Source organism: Anomaloglossus baeobatrachus, chromosome 7 (genome assembly GCF_048569485.1).
Source record: "Anomaloglossus baeobatrachus isolate aAnoBae1 chromosome 7, aAnoBae1.hap1, whole genome shotgun sequence".
In the NCBI taxonomy this organism is placed as follows: Eukaryota; Metazoa; Chordata; class Amphibia; order Anura; family Aromobatidae; genus Anomaloglossus; species Anomaloglossus baeobatrachus.
Window position 1 is genome coordinate 237,415,594 of NC_134359.1, and position 20,617 is coordinate 237,436,210.

A 20,617-nucleotide genomic window follows, 5' to 3' on the forward strand; every position below is an offset into this window, starting at 1 on the left:
CGCTGGCCAGCGTAAAGGGTCACAGGCTTCCAAATCAACCCTGGCTCGGTGGATCAAGGAGCCAATTATCGAAGCTTACCGTACGGCTGGGCTTCCGGTTCCCTCAGGGCTGAAGGCCCATTCTACCAGAGCCGTGGGCGCGTCCTGGGCTTTGAGGCACCAGGCTACGGCTCAGCAGGTGTGTCAGGCGGCTACCTGGTCGAGTCTGCACACTTTCACGAAGCACTATCAAGTGCATACCTATGCTTCGGCGGACACCAGCCTAGGTAGACGAGTCCTTCAGGCGGCGGTTGCCCACCTGTAGGAAGAGGCCGTTTTACGGCTCTCTTACGAGGTATTATTTTACCCACCCAGGGACTGCTTTTGGACGTCCCAATTGTCTGGGTCTCCCAATAGAGCGACAAAGAAGAAGGGAATTTTGTTTACTTACCATAAATTCCTTTTCTTCTAGCTCTAATTGGGAGACCCAGCACCCGCCCCTGTTTTTTTGTGTACACATGTTGTTCATGTTGAATGGTTTCAGTTCTCCGATATTCCTTCGGATTGAAGTTACTTTAAACCAGTTTATAATTCTTTTTCCTCCTTCTTGCTTTTGCACCAAAACTGAGGAGCCCGTGGGAGCACGGGGGGTGTATAGGCAGAAGGGGAGGGGCTTAACACTTTTAAGTGTAGTACTTTGTGCGGCCTCCGGAGGCATAGCCTATACAACCCAATTGTCTGGGTCTCCCAATTAGAGCTAGAAGAAAAGGAATTTACGGTAAGTAAACAAAATTCCCTTCTTTTAATTTTTGCTACCTCCAGTGGGTCGTGATAGTTTCTAGTGCCCCCTGTGTCAGCAGCTCCCATAATCAACCGCACTTTTTTCATCTTACTTTGCACTAGTTCCTCTCCTCTTCCTTTCTGAAGATGCTATTTGCATATGTAAATTCCCAGAGCAGTATTGCACAACTTATAAGTCTCCTTACACCACATGGCCCTCACCACAAAGAGAAACCTGTAAAGCACTTTGTATATCTGGTGGAGTAGATAGGACCATTTTATGTTTTTATTTTTAATTATTCTGTTATAATCCTGGACAGCCCTTTCCAGCCATGTGCAATACTGTGGCCTTTAGATATGTGAATTTTACCATAGTCTGTCATCACGCCATCAGATAAGGCTAATCCATCCTACGTAGAAGCACACGTGAAAATGCCATGATAGTCCCATAGTATAGATGCCAAACATGGCTGAAAACCGTGCCCACAAGTAGGGGCGAATGATCACACGAGTCTGCCAGTGACAGCTCGGTATTGTCACACACTTGTGTGTTTGCCCCTGCAAGTACAATCTACACCATGGGACCTGGATATATAGTGTGAAAATGTATTGCTAGAGCACCTAGTGTTGAGCAAGTAGTTGACTATTCGTACTTTCTATGCTGTTAGTGAGTACTGTCCGCTACTCGCATATTCGTTACGAGTAGCGGGCGCAATGTACGTCAATGGGAAATACTTGCTAAGTAGCGAGTAACCTGAAAGGCGTACTTTTCATGCGAGTAGTGAATAGTACGGCTTTCAGGTTACTTGCTACTTAGTGAGTATTTCCCATTGACTTAAATTGCACCGGCTACTCGTAACAAATATGCGAGTGGCGGACAGTACTCACTAACAGCATAGCAAGTACAAATGGCTAACTACTCGCTCAACAATATAGAGCACGTCACTATTCAACCTCTGGGATCTGGGCAGAATGAACTCAGCAGTGTTCTTTGCTATGCAGTGAACGGCAGTTTGCTCCATTTACTAAAATAGTGCCAACTAGATTCTTGCACAACAATTGGCCAGGAATGACCACTGCAGAGAAAATTACAGGTCAGACCACTACCAATAATGGCGTTTTTTCTGATATTCTTGCAACATAGTAAGTTATGGTCCATTTCATACACCCGGGCTCAATGCACATTTCTTCTTTCAGAGCCAGAGACTGCTGGAAAATCTAAAGGACGTGACTTCCATCAGAACCTCGGTACAGTATCTATTGCGTCCATGATTTGTGCGGTGTACCTACTGGTGTATGTCCTTCTGTATCTTGGAAGGCTACTAAAGCCAGTAGAGCTATACACTATTGTGTATATCCGTACCATCATTTCTTTGTAGTGGGGATAAATATAGTCTGTAAGATCTACAGATAGTCAATGTGTCTCTTTTTAGAGTCCTTTTTTGCCATTTATGGTATTTCTAATAGTAAAAATATATTGTCATACTTTTTGTTTTAGGTTGAACCTGATGGCAGCTCACCGGTAGTTGTGTTCAAATTCTCTTATGAAGGCTCCGGATCAGGTTTGTAAGCCATGCAACCTATGGTACTATAAATCAGCATGGCAATACCAAATTATATTGCTAGATGCTGGGGCACATACATGCAGTTTATTTTTTATTTAATTTTTTCTTTGTCGCTCATTGGGAGACCCAGACAATTGGGTGTATAGCTTCTGCCTCGGAGGCCACACAAAGTATTACACTTTAAAAAGTGTAACCCCTCCCCTCTGCCTATACACCCTCCCGTGCATCACGGGCTCCTCAGTTTTATGCTTTGTGTGGAAGGAGGCACACATCCACTCATGAATTCTCAGATTAGTTATATCGGTTGGAAGAAAAGTGGGCCCCCACGGGGCCCCCGGCATGTTCCCTTCTCACCCACTAAGTCGGCGGTGTTGTTAAGGTTGAGGTACCCATTGCGGGTACAAAGCCGGAGCCTCATGCCGTCTCCTTCACCATCCCTTAGCGGCTCTGGGAGAAGTGGGATCCTGAGCGGTCATCCATCCACTGGGACCGTGCTCCCTCCGCAGCCCCTGTGGGAATCTGTCGGACAGGAGTTTATTTATCCTCAGGGACCCGGGCCCTGCATCACTAAGGTACTCTGTATCCCCATGGCTTATTTGTGACAGCCGGCGGACTTCCGCGCCGACCGCGCCTGTTTGTCGGCCGCGGTCTTAAATTTAGTCCCCGGCTTCAATTGCGGCCTAGTAGCAAAACTCCCGCCCCCTGGCCTCTCTATCAGGGGTAAGGGGCGGGACGGCCGGCCTGACGTCGGCTGTGAGGGCCGGATCATCCTGTATGTTTCCTCCCCCCTCACTGATCACTGTGGGGACTCCAGATTCCCGCACTTTTTTCTAACGCCGCCCACGGCTCCACTCCTCCCCTGGAGAGCTCCGGCAGCCATTTCTTTGGCATTCTGCCTGTGGAGGATTTCCTGGAAAGAGCTCTGCAACGCTGGGAGACCTAAGCAGGGAATCTGGAGGACACACACTCCGCTTTTAGCGGTCGGTAAGCCATACTCGGTCACCCGGTGCTGGTCCCCTTAGGGTGCCGGAATAGATACTATATATATATATTTATATCTTTCTGTTAGGTCGGGCTGTATACCCTTCCATATACCCTCAGTGATCACTCTCCTAGGAGACAACAGCATGTCGTCACAAGGAGCAAGGGTGCCAGGCACAGGGTTATTTTGCGACCTGTACCTCTTGTGCGGCTAAGTTACCTGCGGGTTCCACCTACCCTCACTGTGAGCAATGCTCAACCCCTGTTTTGCTTCCTCAACCCGAGCCTCGGTCACTAGTGGGCCCCTCGGCTCAGGTAGAACCCCTTGCTCCCCCTGTCCAGGCGGCAGGGACAGAGTTTGCAGTTATTTGCTGAAAAACTCTCTGAGTCACTCTCACATCCATGGCTCAGTCTATAGACAAATGGTCTGCCAAGCTGCTTGAAGCTTTGCAGTCCAGACCGGTCCTTACACAAGCCCCGGGCCCTGTTGGATCTTTACCTCCAGGCCCCTCTCTGTCCGCGCCGCAGCACGTTCCCAGGGGGGGCCCTAGGTCTCACGTGGAGGACTCCGGCCCGGACCACAGTCCCAGACCGGCTAAGCGGGCCCGCTGGGAATCTTCCCCGACCTCTTCACGCTGCTCGGGTTCCCAGCGTGAGGACTCTCTGGAGGACGAGGCGGACGTCGCAGCTCAGGGCTCTGACACTGAACTAAGCGCCTTACTGACACACGTTACCCCTTCCCCTCTGACATGGTTAAGGGTTGGGCTCAATGTCCCAAGGTGGATCCCCCAGTCTCTAGATTGGCGGCTAGATCTGTGATATCGGTTGCAGATGGATCATCGCTAAAGGATGCCACTGACAGGCAGATAGAGCTCCTGGTAAAATCCATCTATGAAGCCACGGGCGCGTCTTTTGCCCCGGCCTTTGCAGCCGTGTGGGCACTACAAGCTATCTCAGCTTGTCTGGCTGAGATTAATGCGGTCACACGTAATTCTGCTCCGCAGGTTGCGTCTTTGACTTCTCAGGCGTCAGCTTTTTCTTCCTACGCCATGAACGCAGTTTTTAGACTCTGCTAGCCGTACAGCGGTGGCATCCGCTAACTCTGTGGCAGTCCGCAGGGCCATGTGGCTGCGCGAATGGAAGGCAGACTCGGCTTCCAAGAGGTTCTTAACCGGTTTGCCGTTTGGTGAACGATTGGATGAGATTATTAAGGAATCCAAGGGAAAGGACTCCTCCTTACCCCAGTCCAAACCAAAGAGACCTCAGCAACGGAAAATACAATCGAGGTTTCGGTCCTTTCGTCCCTCCGCCAAGCCCCAATCCTCTTCGTCCAGCAGGCCGGAGAAAGGCCAGAGGAACTCCTATGCGTGGCGGTCCAAGTCACGCCCCCAAAAGGCCGCAGCAGGCACTGCTTCCAAGGCGGCCTCCTCATGACTCTCGGCATCCCCGAACCGCATCCTCGGTTGGTGGTAGGCTCTCCCGCTTTTGCGACGCCTGGTGGCCACATGTTCAAGACCGATGGGTGAGAGACATTCTGTCTCACGGTTACAGGATAGAGTTCAGCTCTCGTCCCCCGACTCATTTCTTCAGAACATCTCCGCCCCCCGAGCGAGCCGATGCACTTTTTCAGGCGGTGAACGCTCTGAAGACAGAAGGAGTTGTGATCCCTGTTCCCCTCCAGGAACATGGTCGCAGCTTTTACTCCAACTTGTTTGTGGTGCCAAAGAAGGACGGCTCGTTCCGTCCCGTTCTGGACCTCAAACTGCTCAACAGACATGTGAGCACCAGACGGTTTCGGATGGAGTCTCTCCGCTCTGTCATCGCTTCGATGTCACAAGGAGACTTCCTAGCATCGATCGACATCAAGGATGCTTATCTCCATGTGCCGATCGCACCCGAACATCAACGCTTTTTGCGTTTCGCCATCGGGGACGAACACCTTCAGTTCGTGGCATTGCCTTTCGGCCTGGCGACAGCCCCACGGGTGTTCACCAAGGTCATGGCATCTGTTGTGGCGGTCCTACACTCTCAGGGCCACTCGGTGATTCCCTACTTAGATGATCTTCTGGTCAGGGCACCCTCTCAGATGGCGTGTCAAAACAGCCTTTCCGTCGCTCTGGCGACTCTCCAGCAGTTCGGGTGGATCATCAACTTCCCAAAATCCAAGTTGACACCGACCCAATCACTGACGTACCTTGGGATGGAGTTTCATACTCAGTCAGCAGTAGTCATGCTACCGCTGGACAAGCAGCTTTCGCTGCAGGCAGGTGGTGCAATCTCTTCTTCGGGGTCAGTCACACCCCTTGAGGCGCCTCATGCACTTCCTGGGGAAGATGGTGGCAGCGATGGAGGCAGTGCCCTTCGCGCAATTCCATCTGCTGCCACTCCAGTGGGACATTCTCCGCAAATGGGACAGGAGGTCGACTTCACTCGACAGGAACATCTCTCTTTCCCTTGCAACCAAGACGTCACTTCAGTGGTGGCTCCTTCCCAACTCTCTATCGCAGGGAAAATCCTTCCTACCCCCCACCTGGGCTGTGGTCACGACGGACGCGAGCCTGTCAGGGTGGGGGGCGGTTTTTCTCCACCACAGGGCTCAGGGAACCTGGTCTCCGATAGAGTCATCCCTTCAGATCAATATTCTGGAGATAAGGGCAGTGTATCTAGCCCTATTGGCCTTTCATCGGTGGCTGGAGGGCAGGCAGATCCGGATCCAGTCGGACAACGCCACTGCCGTCGCATACATCAACCACCAAGGCGGCACTCGCAGTCGTCAAGCCTTCCAGGAAGTCCGATGAATTCTGCAGTGGGTGGAAGCTACAGCTTCCACCATCTCTGCAGTTCACATCCCGGGCGTAGAAAACTGGGAAGCAGATTTTCTCAGCCGACAGGGCATGGACGCGGGGGAATGGTCTCTTCACCCAGACGTGTTTCGAGAGATCTGTCGCCGCTGGGGAACGCCGGACGTCGATCTCATGGCGTCACGGCACAACAACAAAGTCCCGGCATTCATGGCCCGGTCTCAAGATCACAGAGCTCTGGCGGCGGACGCATTAGTTCAGGATTGGTCGCAGTTTCGACTGCCCTATGTTTTTCCTCCTCTGGCGATGCTGCCCAGAGTGCTGCGCAAGATCAGGTCCGACTGTCGTCGCGCCATTCTCGTCACCCCAGATTGGCCGAGGCGGTCGTGGTACCCGGATGTGTGGCATCTCACGGTGGGTCAACCGTGGGCGCTCCCAGACCGCCCAGACTTGCTGTCTCAAGGGCCGTTTTTCCATCTGAATTCTGCGGCCCTCAACCTGACTGTGTGGCCATTGAGTCCTGGCTCCTAGCGTCCTCAGGGTTATCTCAAGATGTCATTGCCACTATGAGACAGGCCAGGAAACCAACGTCCGCCAAGATCTATCACAGGTCTTGGAGGATCTTCTTATCCTGGTGCTCTGATAAGGGTTTTTCTCCCTGGCCCTTTGCCTTACCCACTTTTCTTTCATTCCTTCAATCCGGAATGGACAAGGGTTTGTCTCTCTGCTCTCTCAAGGGACAAGTATCGGCGCTATCCGTAGTTTTTCAAAACCGTCTAGCCAGGCTTCCGCAGGTCCGCACGTTCCTGCAGGGAGTTTGCCACATAGTCCCACCTTACAAGCGTCCGCTGGAACCCTGGGATCTTAACAGGGTGCTAACGGCTCTTCAGAAACCACCTTTCGAGCCACTGCGGGATGTCTCTTTATCACGTCTTTCGCAGAAGGTGGCATTTCTAGTGGCAGTTACATCGCTCCGTAGAGTGTCAGAGCTGGCAGCGCTGTCATGCAAAGCCCCCTTCCTGGTTTTTCACCAGGATAAGGTGGTTCTGCGTCCGGTCCCGGAATTTCTCCCTAAGGTGGTATCCCCTTTTCATCTCAATCAGGATATCTCCTTACCTTCATTTTGCCCTCATCCAGTTCACCAATGTGAAAAGGATTTGCATTCGTTAGATCTGGTGAGAGCTCTCCGGCTCTACGTGTCTCGCACGGCGCCCCTGCGCCGTTCAGATGCGCTCTTTGTCCTTGTCGCTGGCCAGCGTAAGGGTTCGCAGGCTTCCAAGTCAACCTTGGCTCGGTGGATCAAGAAACCGATTCTTGAAGCCTACCGTTCTTCTGGGCTTCCGCTTCCTTTGGGGCTGAAAGCCCATTCTACCAGAGCCGTGGGTGCGTCCTGGGCATTGCGACACCGGGCTACGGCTCAGCAGGTGTGTCAGGCAGCTACCTGGTCTAGTCTGCACACTTTCACGAAACACTCATGCATACCTATGCTTCGGCAGACGCCAGTCTAGGTAGGCGAGTCCTTCAGGCGGCGGTTGCCCACCTGTAAGAGGGGGTCGTTTTCGGCTCTTTTTATCGAGGTATTCTTTTACCCACCCAGGGACTGCTTTTGGATGTCCCAATTGTCTGGGTCTCCCAATGGAGCGACAAAGAAGAAGGGAATTTTGTTTACTTACCGTAAATTCCTTTTCTTCTAGCTCCTATTGGGAGACCTAGCACCCGCCCCTGTTCCTTTCGGGCTGTTTGTTCTTTTGTGTACACATGTTGTTCATGTTGAATTGTTCTGGGTTCATGGTTTTCAGTTCTCCGAACATCCTTCGGATTGAATTTACCTTAGACCAATTTATAAGTTTCCTCCTTCCTGCTTTTGCACCAAAACTGAGGAGCCCGTGATGCACGGGAGGGTGTATAGGCAGAGGGGAGGGGTTACACTTTTTAAAGTGTAATACTTTGTGTGGCCTCCGGAGGCAGAAGCTATACACCCAATTGTCTGGGTCTCCCAATAGGAGCTAGAAGAAAAGGAATTTACGGTAAGTAAACAAAATTCCCTTCTTTTTGCATAAGTGACAGCTATCAATGGGGACCACACACCTGGAACCCCATTTATCAGTTATACGGGGGATGTCTTAGCTCTTTGTGCGTCCCAGAGGAGCGGCACTTTTACTTGACCACTGCTCAGTACAAATCCACCCTCACCTTTTGATTTGCTGGTTAAGAGATGAGTGACTGAGGTCTCCTGTAATGGTGTGTCGCAGTTGTTGGGTCCCTATACCCTATTTTATGATTTTTTTATGATTTTTTTTTTTTTTTTATTAACCAAGGAACCCCAACAGTGTGCACTAATGACACTTAAATAGGGTTTTGTATTTGTAAAAGGAACCTAGTAGATTGAACGTGCCATCTGATTTGACAGCAGTATGTTTTATACTGTAGAGCAGGAGGAACTAAGAAGATTGTAGAAGGAGTCCATATAACTTGTAGGTTATTTATTGAAGTCCATTGTTCATTCTATGCTTAGCAGTCAAGTGGGTGGTCCTACTAAGTGATTGACAGCTATCTTTTTATGCACTTTTATACAGGGAAGGCTGTAATCACTGATTAGGACCGCCTCCTGGACTCAAACATAGAATGAACAATGACTTTCAAGTTACAAGTAAGGGCTCATTCAGAGACATCTGGGAAAATCGGTCCTTGTACAAACTTCAATGCATGGACTAGCTGCTGGTCTACTGACTCTGACTCGCCAGCCTCATATATGCCAATCGATGCGTTATGGTCCACTTGTGAAATTATTTTTACAGATGTCTGACAGGTTCACTTTAAGTTAAATTATTCTTTAGGCTTTAGGAGGTTAAAAATAATGACATTTGCTTTACTCACCCAAAGCTACTCCAGTGCTTTCTGTTCATAGTTGCAATCTTTATTGACAGGCTGCAACGGTGACATCATGACTGCAAAGCACATCAGCGCTGCAGCCAATTATTGAGCTTTAGCTGTCATGTGGATATAGACAGCATTATCACTCGGAGCTCTGTGATTGGCTGCAGTGGTCTCATAGGCTGCAGTCATAACGTCGCCACTTCAACCTGTCAACAAAGATCGGAGACCGCGACGGAGAACCATTGCTTGAGCAGGGATGGGTGAGTAACTCTGATTTGCATTTGAAGATATTGATACCATCTTGCTACTTGCGGTACTTTGGGAAAAAAAAAATAGTTTTGAATAATGTTCTGTTTGCCAATTCTGATTATTTGTATGTTTTTATACCCCTGCTGCTGATCACAATGTTTTTTGGTTTTCCAGGTTCCACAATAAACTTAAACACTATTGAAAGGGAGAGTGATGCCGTGAATCAATGGGTAAGATGCAGGGAAGGTCATCAGTCCTGTGCTCAGCATTGCTGGGTTTGAGACTCAGGATTTCACATTGTTTTCTGCAGCTAGGAGAACAACTGGCGGCTCTTATTCCATCTTGTGGTGTGGACATAGTGGAGCTGGAAGATGAAGGCACCTGCGTACGCTTCAACCCATTGATGACCTCCGCAGGTAGGTCGATGATCCAATTTTCAATTTGTTTTTTATTTTATTTTGACTGGATTTATACTAACCCTCACTTATTTACAGATTTAATTTACATTAAAGTGGCTTACATTTCTAAATAGATTTATATTATTTGTCGTCTATGGATCCTGAGTTACACCATGGATTATGGTAACAAGACATTGTTACACACTTTTGGTGGAAATTGGAATCAGTTGACTGCTTATCAGGCTTCTTGAGACTGCTCTAGTTACTGTACTGTTAAGGTCCAGTCACACTAAGCAACTTACCAGCGATCCCAACAACGATAGGGATCGCTGGTAAGTTGCTAGGAGGTTGCTGGTGAGATGTCACACTGCGACGCTCCAGCGATCCCACCAGCAACCTGACCTGGCAGGGATCGCTGGAGCGTGGCTACACGAGTTGCTGGTGAGCTCACCAGCAACCAGTGACCAGCCCCCAGCGCCGCGTGGAAGATGCTGCGCTTGGTAACTAAGGTAAATATCGGGTAACCAACCCGATATTTACCTTGGTTACCAGCTCACGCAGCTACACGTGCAGAGAGCAGGGAGCAGCGCACACTGAGCGCTGGCTCCCTGCTCTCCTAGTACAGCACACATCGGGTTAATTACCCGATGTGTGCTGCAGCTACATGTGCACAGAGCAGGGAGCAGCGCACAATGCTTAGCGCTGGCTCCCTGCTTTCCTAGCTACAGCACACATTGGGTTAATTAACCCGATGTGTGCTGCAGCTACATGTGCACAGAGCAGGAGCCGGCACTGACAGTGAGAGCGGCGGAGGCTGGTAACAAAGGTAAATATCGGGTAACCAAGGACAGGGCTTCTTGGTTACCCGATGTTTACATTGGTTACCAGCCTCCGCAGAAGCCGGCTCCTGCTGCCTGCACATTTAGTTGTTGCTGTCTCGCTGTCACACACAGCGATCTGTGCTTCACAGCGGGACAGCAACAACTAAATAATGGCCCAGGACATTCAGCAACAACCAACGACCTCACAGCAGGGGCCAGGTTGTTGCTGGATGTCACACACAGCAACATCGCTAGCAACGTCACAAAAGTTGTTCGTTAGCAGCGATGTTGCTAGCGATGTTGCTTAGTGTGACGGGGCCTTTACTGTGTCTAGTGTGCATATGACCCCACCCCAAGTAAATTCTGCACAAACACCATGGAATACCAAAGGGAACCTGTCACCGGATGTTTATAATACTCACCTAACGGTCGGTGCGGAGCAGATGGGTTGATTGGCATCTCTGTTCTCTGGGTCCACGCCTCCTCTTTCGGACATCTTTGTCCTCCTTCTGGGACTAGTGTGGATGATGCGTTCTACGTCATTTACACTAGCCTGCATTGAGGTCCTGCGCAGGCACACTTTGATGTGCCCTGAGTAGGGCAGATCAAAGTATTGTAGTGCGCCTGCGTAGGACTTCAAATACTTTGATCTGCCCTACTTAGGGCAGATCAAAGTGCGCCTGCGCAGGACCTCAATGCAGGCTAGTGTAGATGACGTAGAATGCGTCATCTACACTAGCCCCAGAAGAAGGACGACAAAGATGGCCGAAAGAGGAGGCGTGGACCCAGAGAACGGAGACGCCCATCCGACTCTCTCCTCCACACCGACCATTAGGTGAGTATTATAAACATCCGGTGACTGGTTCCCTTTAACAGCCTAAGGCCATTTACCCCCTGTTCCTGACCAGGCAGATTAGTCTTGTGTGGACATGTAGTTTAAAGAGCGATCACATTTCCTCAGACATTGAAATAATTTTGTATAGTTTTTCTTGATATATGGGCTTCATTTTTTTAAGTCAATGTCATTTTTTTTTTTTTTTTTTTTTTTTTTTTTGGGTGGGGTGGATGATGCTTGAAAAAAATAACGCAAATTAAATAATAAACTGTGATAGAAAAAACTGATATACTGCTAGAAATCTGATCCAAAGCAGGAAAAATAACACCATATGCAATCAATATCCAAACATAACATTAGTTATCTATCCAATCCAAATAGACAATGCCGTGTATCACATACCCTCCCTTGAATAGGACTAATAGCGTCTCTGCATAGTATAAATTCACTGCCTACAATATGATTGTGACATGGTCACATTGCTTGTGGACGGTTCTGTATAGTGTGACCTTCTCAGGATGTTTTGTTCAAACATTTCTACTTAAACGTTCCGGCAGATGAACAAACCACGGGTCAGCATGACTTTCACAGACGTCAGAACAGGAACAATACTGGTAGGATATAGATGTACAGCAACACAGGTGCCAGCAATGTGTGTGCCTACATATAACAGGGCACAGGTATAGACCGTGTGTAGATTGTGTGGTTCCCTGGTAAATTCGGACACCATATGTGTAATAGTTCTAGGTACAAGAACAGACGATGTGGATCAGCTGGTCGAGTGTATAAAGGTGAAGATCCCCATCATTCACAACACCCTGCAGCTGAAAGAAGAGTTCAGACTGGAGGTGGAGCGGATCGCCGGACTGTCCTACGTTGTGGACTACAGCTGGGCTGGCCTTGGTGTGCTAAGGTATTTGACTAGGTGCATGTCTACATTTATGACGTTTCCCCCGCAATTGCATTTATTACCTCCCCTCCGACCGCTGTTCTAGAGACTGGTTGGGGTGCTAAATGTCATTTTTGGGGGCATCTGATTAATGCTAGACTTCAAAGTACAAAGATTACAAGCAGTGTGAATAAAACATGTACTGTATTTCTTTGTCGCCCCATTGGGAGACCAAGACAATTGGGTGTATAGCTTCTGCCTCTGGAGGCCACACAAAGTATTACACTTTTAAAAAAGTGTAACCCCTCCCCTCTGCCAAAGTGTAACCCCTCCCCTCTGCCTATACACCCTCCCGTGGATCATGGGCTCCCCAGTTTTATGCTTTGTGTGGAAGGAGGCACACATCCACTCATGCATTCTCATACATAGATATGTCGGACGGAAGAAAAGAGGACCCCGATGGGGTCCCCGGCATGTTCCCTTCTCACCCCACTATGTCGGCGGTGTTGTTAAGGTTGAGGTACCCATTGCGGGTACGGAGGCTGGAGCCACATGCCGTCTCCTTCACCATCCCTTATACGGCTTTGGGAGAAGTGGGATCCTAAGCGGTCATCCATGAGCTGGGACCGTGCTCCATCCGCAGTTCCTGGTGGAACCTGCCGGACCGGAGCTTCTTCACCCCCAGGGACCGGGCCCTGCAACTGGAAGGTACTCTGTGTCCCCATGTGGGGTCTGTACAGAGAGGGTCGCACCTTATCCCCGGAAGCCGCGGTAGTTCCGTCCGTTGTCTTTTCGGCGGACATCCGCGCCGACCGTGCCTGCTTGTCGGGCACGGCCTTAAATTTAGTCCCCGGCTTCGCCGCGGCCTAGTCGCGAAAAATCCCGCCCCCGAGCCTGCCTGTCAGGGGTTAGGGCGGGATTGCCGACATGACGTCGGCTTTGAGGGCTGGAGCATCTTGTATGTTTCCCTCCCCCCTCATTGACCACTGTCTGGAGGACACACTCCGCTCGTTAGCGGTTGGTAAGCCACACCGGTCACCCGGTGCTGGTCCCCCTAGGGTGCCGGGATATAGATATAATTATATATATATATATATATCTGTTCGGAAAGGCTGTATACCCTTTTCCTATATACACTCAGTGGTCACTCTCCTACGAGACAACAGCATGTCGTCCACAAGGAGCAAAGCTACTAAGGCACAGATTTTTTTCGCGGCCTGTACCTCTTGTGGGGCTATGTTGCCTGCGGGATCCACCTACCCTCACTGTGATCAATGCTCGACTCCTGCCACGCTTGCTCAGCCGGAGCCTAGGGCACTTGTGGGCCCCTCGGCTCATGTAGATTCCCCTGCTCCCACTGAACAGGCTGCAGGGACAGAGTCACCGTCGTTGGCCTCTTTCGCTGAGAAACTCTCTGTCACTTTCTCAGTCCATTGCACAGTCTATGGACAAATGGTCATCTAAGCTCCTTGAGGCTTTGCAGTCCAGACCGGGCCCTTCACAGGCCCCGGCCCCTGTTAGTCTGTCTCCTCCAGGCCCTTCTCGGTCCGCGCCGCAGCGCGCTCCTAGGATAGCCCCTAGGCCCCAGGCGGAGGACTCCTGCCCGGACCGCAGCCCCAGACCGGCTAAGCGGCCTTGCTGGGACTCTTCCCCGGCCTCCTCACGCTGCTCTGGATCCCAGCTTGAGGACTCTCAGGACGACGAGGCGGACGTGGGAGCTCAGGGCTCTGACCCTGACTTCGCCCTTAACCTTGATACCCCTGAGGGGGACGCCTCAGTAAATGATCTTATCTCGTCCATCAACCAGGTGTTGGATCTCTCACCACCGCCGCCTCCTGCAGAGGAGTCGGCTTCTCAGCAGGAGAAACACCAATTTCGATTCCCCAAACGTACGCGCAATATGTTTTTTGATCACTCTAACTTCAGGGACGCTGTCCAGAAGCCCAGAGCGGTTCCGGACAAGCGCTTTGCTAAGCGGCTCACTGACACGCGTTATCCCTTTCCACCTGAAGTCGTTAAAGGCTGGGCACATTCTCCCAAGGTGGATCCTCCAGTCTCTAGATTGGCTGCTAGGTCCGTTGTGTCTGTTGCCGATGGCTCATCCCTGAAGGATGCCACTGACAGACAGACAGAGCTCTTGGTGAAGTCTATTTATGAGGCCACGGGCGCGTCTTTCGCCCCGGCCTTTGCGGCCGTGTGGGCTCTCCAAGCAATCTCGGCATGTCTGACTGAGATTAATGCCGTCACGCGGAATTCTGCTCCACATGTTTCTTCCTTGACCTCTCAGGCATCAGCATTTTCGTCCTACGCCATGAACGCCGTCCTGGACTCCGCTAGCCGTACGGCTGTAGCATCCGCTAACTCCGTGGCAGTCCGCAGGGCCATGTGGCTGCGCGAATGGAAAGCAGACTCTGCTTCCAAAAGGTTCTTAACTGGTTTGCCTTTTTCTGGCGACCGTTTGTTTGGCGAACGGTTGGATGAGATTATTAAGGAATCCTCGGGAAAGGACTCCTCCTTACCCCAGTCCAAACCTAAGAGACCTCAGCAGAGAAAAATCCAATCGAGGTTTCGGTCCTTTCGTCCCTCCGCCAAGTCCCAATCCTCTTCGTCCAACCGGCCGGAGAAAGGCCAGAGGAACTCCTATGCGTGGCGGTCCAAGTCACGCCCCCAAAAGGCCGCAGGAGGCACTGCCTCCAAGACGGCCTCCTCATGACTCTCGGCCTCATCTAGCCACATCCTCGGTCGGTGGCAGGCTCTCCCGCTTTGGCGACGCCTGGTGGCCACACGTTCAAGACCGATGGGTGAGAGACATTCTGTCTCATGGTTACAGAATAGAGTTCAGCTCTCGACCTACGGCTCGTTTCTTAAAAACATCCCCACCCCCCGCACAGGCCGACGCACTTTTTCAGGCAGTGGACGCTCTAAAGATAGATGGAGTTGTGATTCCCGTTCCTCTTCAGGAACGTGGTCGCAGTTTTTACTCCAACTTGTTCGTGGTGCCAAAAAAGGACGGGTCATTCCGTCCCGTTCTGGACCTCAAGCTGCTCAACAGACATGTGAGAACCAGACTATTTCGGATGGAATCGCTCCGCTCGGTCATCGCCTCGATGTCACAAGGAGACTTCCTAGCATCGATCGACATCAAGGATGCTTATCTCCATGTGCCGATCGCACCCGAACATCAACGTTTCCTGCGTTTCGCCATCGGGGACGAACACCTCCAGTTCGTCGCATTGCCCTTCGGCCTGGCGACAGCCCCACGGGTTTTCACCAAAGTCATGGCATCCGTCGTGGCGGTCCTGCACTCTCAGGGCCACTCGGTGATCCCCTACTTGGACGATCTCCTAGTCAGGGCTCCTTCTCGGGTGGCGTGTCAACGAAGTCTTTCCGTCACTCTGGAGACTCTCCAGCAGTTCGGGTGGATCATCAATTTCCCGAAATCCAAGTTGACGCCGACCCAATCACTGACTTACCTCGGGATGGAGTTTCATACCCAGCCAGCGTTAGTCAAGCTACCGCGGGACAAACAGCTTTCTCTGCAAGCGGGGGTGCAATCACTTCTTCGGAGTCAGTCACACCCCTTAAGGCGCCTCATGCACTTCCTGGGGAAGATGGTTGCAGCTATGGAAGCAGTGCCGTTCGCGCAATTCCATCTACGGCCACTCCAATGGGACATTCTTCGCAAATGGGACAAGAGTTCGGCTTCCCTCGACAAGAACATCTCTTTCCCTTGCAACCAAAACATCACTTCAGTGGTGGCTCCTACCCACATCTCTGTCTCGGGGAAAATCCTTCCTACCTCCAACCTGGGCCGTGGTCACCACGGACGCGAGCCTGTCAGGTTGGGGAGCGGTTTTTCTCCACCACAGGGCTCAAGGAACCTGGAATCCAATAGAATCGTCCCTTCAGATCAATATCCTGGAGATAAGGGCAGTATAAGGGCCCTATTGGCTTTCCATCGGTGGCTGGAGGGCAGGCAGATCCGAATACAGTCGGACAACACCACTGCCGTCGCGTACATCAACCACCAAGGCGGCACTCGCAGTCGTCAAGCCTTCCAGGAAGTCCGACGAATTCTGCAGTGGGTGGAAGTCACAGGCTCCACCATCTCCGCAGTTCACATCCCGGGTGTAGAAAACTGGGAAGCAGATTTCCTCAGTCGTCAGGGCATGGACGCGGGGGAATGGTCTCTTCACCCAGACATGTTTCGAGAGATCTGTCGCCGCTGGGGAACGCCGGACGTCGACCTCATGGCGTCACGACACAACAACAAGGTCCCGGCCTTCATGGCTCGGTCTCAGGATCACAGAGCTCTGGCAGCGGACGCTTTGGTCCAGGATTGGTCGCAGTTTCGACTGCCATACGTGTTTCCCCCTCTGGCGATGCTGCCCAGGGTACTACGCAAGATCCGGTACGAATGCGGTCGCGCCATTCTCGTCGCTCCAGACTGGCCGAGGCGGTCGTGGTATCCGGATCTGTGGCATCTTGCGGTGGGTCAACCGTGGGCACTTCCAGACCGCCCAGACTTGCTGTCACAAGGCCCGTTTTTCCATCTGAATTCTGTGGCCCTCAACCTGACTGTGTGGCCATTGAGTCCTGGCTCCTAGCGTCTTCAGGGTTATCTCAGGATGTCATTGCCACCATGAGACAAGCCAGGAAGCCAACGTCCGCCAAGATCTATTACAGGTCTTGGCAAATCATCTTATCCTGGTGCTCTGATAACGGTTTTCCTCCATGGCCTTTTGCCTTACCCACATTCCTTTCATTTCTACAATCTGGAATGGACAAGGGTTTGTCCCTCGGCTCTCTCAAGGGCCAAGTTTCGGCGCTCTCCGTGTTTTTTCAAAAGCGTCTAGCCAGGCTTCCGCAGGTCCGCACGTTCCTGCAGGGGGTTTGCCACATGGTTCCACCTTACAAACGTCCGTTGGAACCTTGGGATCTTAACAGGGTCCTGACGGCTCTTCAAAAGCCGCCTTTTGAGCCGCTGCGGGATGTCTCTCTCTCCCGTCTTTCTCAGAAGGTGGCCTTCCTGGTGGCAGTCACATCACTTCGGAGAGTGTCTGAGCTTGCAGCGCTGTCATGCAAAGCTCCCTTCCAGGTTTTTCACCAGGATAAGGTGGTTCTGTGTCCTGTCCCGGAATTTCTCCCTAAGGTGGTATCCCCTTTTCATCTAAATCAGGATATCTCCTTGCCTTCCTTTTGCCCTAATCCAATTCACCAGTGTGAAAAGGATTTGCACTCTTTGGATCTAGTGAGAGCACTCCAGCTCTACGTGTCTCGCACGGCGCCCCTGCACCGTTCAGACGCGCTCTTTGTCCTTGTCGCTGGCCAGCGCAAGGGCTCTCAGGCCTCCAAGTCAACCTTGGCTCTGTGGATCAAGGAACCGATTCTCGAGGCCTACCGTACTTCTGGGCTTCCGCTCCCTTCAGGGTTGAAAGCCCATTCTACCAGAGCAGTAGGTGCGTCCTGGGCATTGCGGCATCGGGCGACGGCTCAGCAGGTGTGTCAGGCAGCTACGTGGTCTAGTCTGCACACTTTCACGAAGCACTATCAAGTGCATACCTATGCTTCGGCAGACGCCAGTCTAGGTAGGCGAGTCCTCCAGGCGGCGGTTGCCCACCTGTAAGAGGGGGCCGTTTTCGGCTCTTTCTATTGAGGTATTGTTTTTACCCACCCAGGGACTGCTCTTGGACGTCCCAATTGTCTGGGTCTCCCAATGGAGCGACAAAGAAAAAGGGAATTTTGTTTACTTACCGTAAATTCCTTTTCTACTAGCTCCTATTGGGAGACCCAGCACCCATCCCTGTGCCCTTCGGGCTGGTTGTTCTTTTGTGTACACATGTTGTTGATGTTGAATTGTTCTTTTGGTTCATGGTCTTCAGTTCTCCGAACATCCTTCGGATTGAATTTACCCTAGACCAATTTATACGTTTTCTCCTTCCTGCTTTTGCACCAAAACTGAGGAGCCCGTGATCCACGGGAGGGTGTATAGGCAGAGGGGAGTGGTTACACTTTTTTAAAAGTGTAATACTTTGTGTGGCCTCCAGAGGCAGAAGCTATACACCCAATTGTCTGGGTCTCCCAATAGGAGCTAGAAGAAAAGGAATTTACGGTAAGTAAACAAAATTCCCTTTTTTCCGGATTGTAAGATACACTTTTTTCCCTCAATGAGTAAAATAGGGGTGCATCTTACAATGGAGATATGGCTTACTTGGGCAATGGTGGAGCGGGGTGATAGGAGGCAGGGTCGGCGATACTGAGCATGTCACTGCAGTGTCGCGGTGGCGGGCATCTTTTCTGACTGCGGGCTCTATTGAATCGCCTGTGGTTGCCGTGATAAACGTAAACAAAAAAATAAATAAATTGGTGCAGAGGTGGCGCATGCACAGATTGACGCAATGAACTTCAAGAAAATGGCCTCTGAGGCCTTTCTGCGCATGTGTCCCCTCTGCGGCCATTTTCTTGAAGTCCATTGCATCAACCGCAGACTCTTCAATGGAGCCCGCAGTCAGATCAGGCGCTCGCCACTACAGCGACACCCCGTCCTGTGACCCTCTTGAGTCGCTTCACTGCAGTGACACCCCCGCAGCACACCGACAGATTAATGGCGCCCGCCACCGTGACACCCCTGAGGAGGGATAGTATAGCCCACCCTCCGCCCTCCTGTGACACAACACCCCCTCCTTTGTTTGCAGGTCAGTGATCAATCGGCTTAGTTTCCTGCCTTACCCTTTATTAAAGGGGTTGTTCTGTATAAATTCTTACTAATATTTATGTATCATCGATGCCCCACCGATGTCCTAGTTTCAAAATCGATTCCAGATACTGACAGATTCATTCCCCAGGTGAATTTTACTTAATCAGTGCTGTGTGAAGGGGGCTGGCTGACTGACTCATTTCAATAATAAATCAGCCCCCCTGTTCATCAGCGGAGCTTTAGCAATTAGTGATAGGTGAATAGTAACTATTTATGTTCGGATAATGCTTACCGAATTCTGAGTACTATTCCAGTATTCAGCACGGCAAGAAAAATGCTCGGGTTTCCCATTGACTTCCATTAGGTTCATTATTGATGATGAATACCGGAATAGTACTTTGGAATTCGTTACAAATAGTTACTATTCACCCATTACTGTTAGTAATACTAGTATGTTAAGTATATTAGTATATAATGAAAAATATTTTTCAAGTGGACAGCCCCTTTAAATAGCAAGCATATTGCATCCAGCAACCACAGCTAACCTATTTCTGAGCCAATACTGTCAGCAAAATGATTTACCGTTTGAGCATGATACTACTGAAAATAAATTGGACCTGTATCCCGTTCATTGTAGCCGGATTAGTTTTTTGTTCCGTTTTAATGTTCACGTCTTTTTTTTTTTCCCCCCCACTTCCAAGGTATGAACATGTAAGTGAGGAACTGGATGTCAGCAAGCGAGAGGCCGAACTGGAAAAGATTAATGTGTCGCTGCTTAAGAAGCTAAATGAATTGGAGTCTGATCTCTCCTTCTCTTCCGGTATTGATTATACGTCTTTGTTCAGAAACCAGTGTGTTGGCTTTCCTAAAATAGCATGCCATTAATTTTTCCCTTTAGGTTAACCCATAGTTTTTCGTCTCTGCCTTGTAAGCAATTAAATACCGCCATACATCATTACAAGATTTTCTGTCTATCCAAATATAAGAAAATGCCAGTAATGCGTTTGTGGCGTTTTTTGAGTTAGCCAATAAAAAAAAAAAAATAGGCAAAATATGATTCCCTTTGGTTGTCATTGGTCCGCTATGGACAATAGTCAATATAAATGTGAGAAGAGAGACTTTGGCACCGATACAACAAAAATGGCAATTTTCTCGCTTGCCTTGATGAGAGGGCGTGGTGGATTCAGACGCTTCTAAATCATTAAGACGCGCACGCATCTTAATGACGCCGGCGCATTGTACAAATGACGTGCACTTTGCCATAAAACTTACTCCAGTCAGTTACTGGAGTGAGATTTCCGGGGTAGGAAACACCAAAGCTAGGCATGAATTAGACAAGCCGTAGCACCACGCTCCACCCATTTTAGCAGAGCTGGGAGAAACTCAAGAAAAACACGAAAAGGAGCTACATTTTGGCGTTTCTCCTTGTTGCACTAAAATTTTGCATTTTTTTTCTTTTCATAGCTTTTACAACACTTTTTGGGTGTAAGAGCTGTATTGAATTGGGGACTTATTTTTTTTTTTTTTTTTTAAAAATAAAAAGCTGAAACATTCAGAGGTGAATAAAAAGGATTGTATTGAACATGTACAGTATATTTCTTTGTCGCTCCATTGGGAGACCCAGACAATTGGGTGTATAGCTTCTGCCTCCGGAGGCCACACAAAGTATTACACTTTAAAAAGTGTAACCCCTCCCCTCTGCCTATACACCCTCCCGTGCATCACGGGCTCCTCAGTTTTATGCT

At 50.3% G+C, this 20,617-nt stretch overlaps 1 protein-coding gene across 2 annotated transcripts in view; it reads left to right on the forward strand.

The window, feature by feature from the left end:
* The window catches only part of PDXDC1 (pyridoxal dependent decarboxylase domain containing 1), a 164,304-nt gene that overhangs the window by 109,890 nt on the left and 33,797 nt on the right, over nucleotides 1–20,617 (forward strand). Inside the window, exons 13-18 of one of the 2 annotated variants that reach the window (XM_075317973.1) lie at nucleotides 1,957–2,007; nucleotides 2,258–2,321; nucleotides 9,407–9,462; nucleotides 9,543–9,648; nucleotides 12,034–12,199; nucleotides 19,574–19,692. In XM_075317973.1, the coding sequence (XP_075174088.1) occupies nucleotides 1,957–2,007; nucleotides 2,258–2,321; nucleotides 9,407–9,462; nucleotides 9,543–9,648; nucleotides 12,034–12,199; nucleotides 19,574–19,692 (562 nt within the window). Of the gene's footprint in view, nucleotides 1–1,956; nucleotides 2,008–2,257; nucleotides 2,322–9,406; nucleotides 9,463–9,542; nucleotides 9,649–12,027; nucleotides 12,200–19,573; nucleotides 19,693–20,617 lie in introns of both variants that reach the window. The other variant, XM_075317972.1, reaches the window with a different exon arrangement.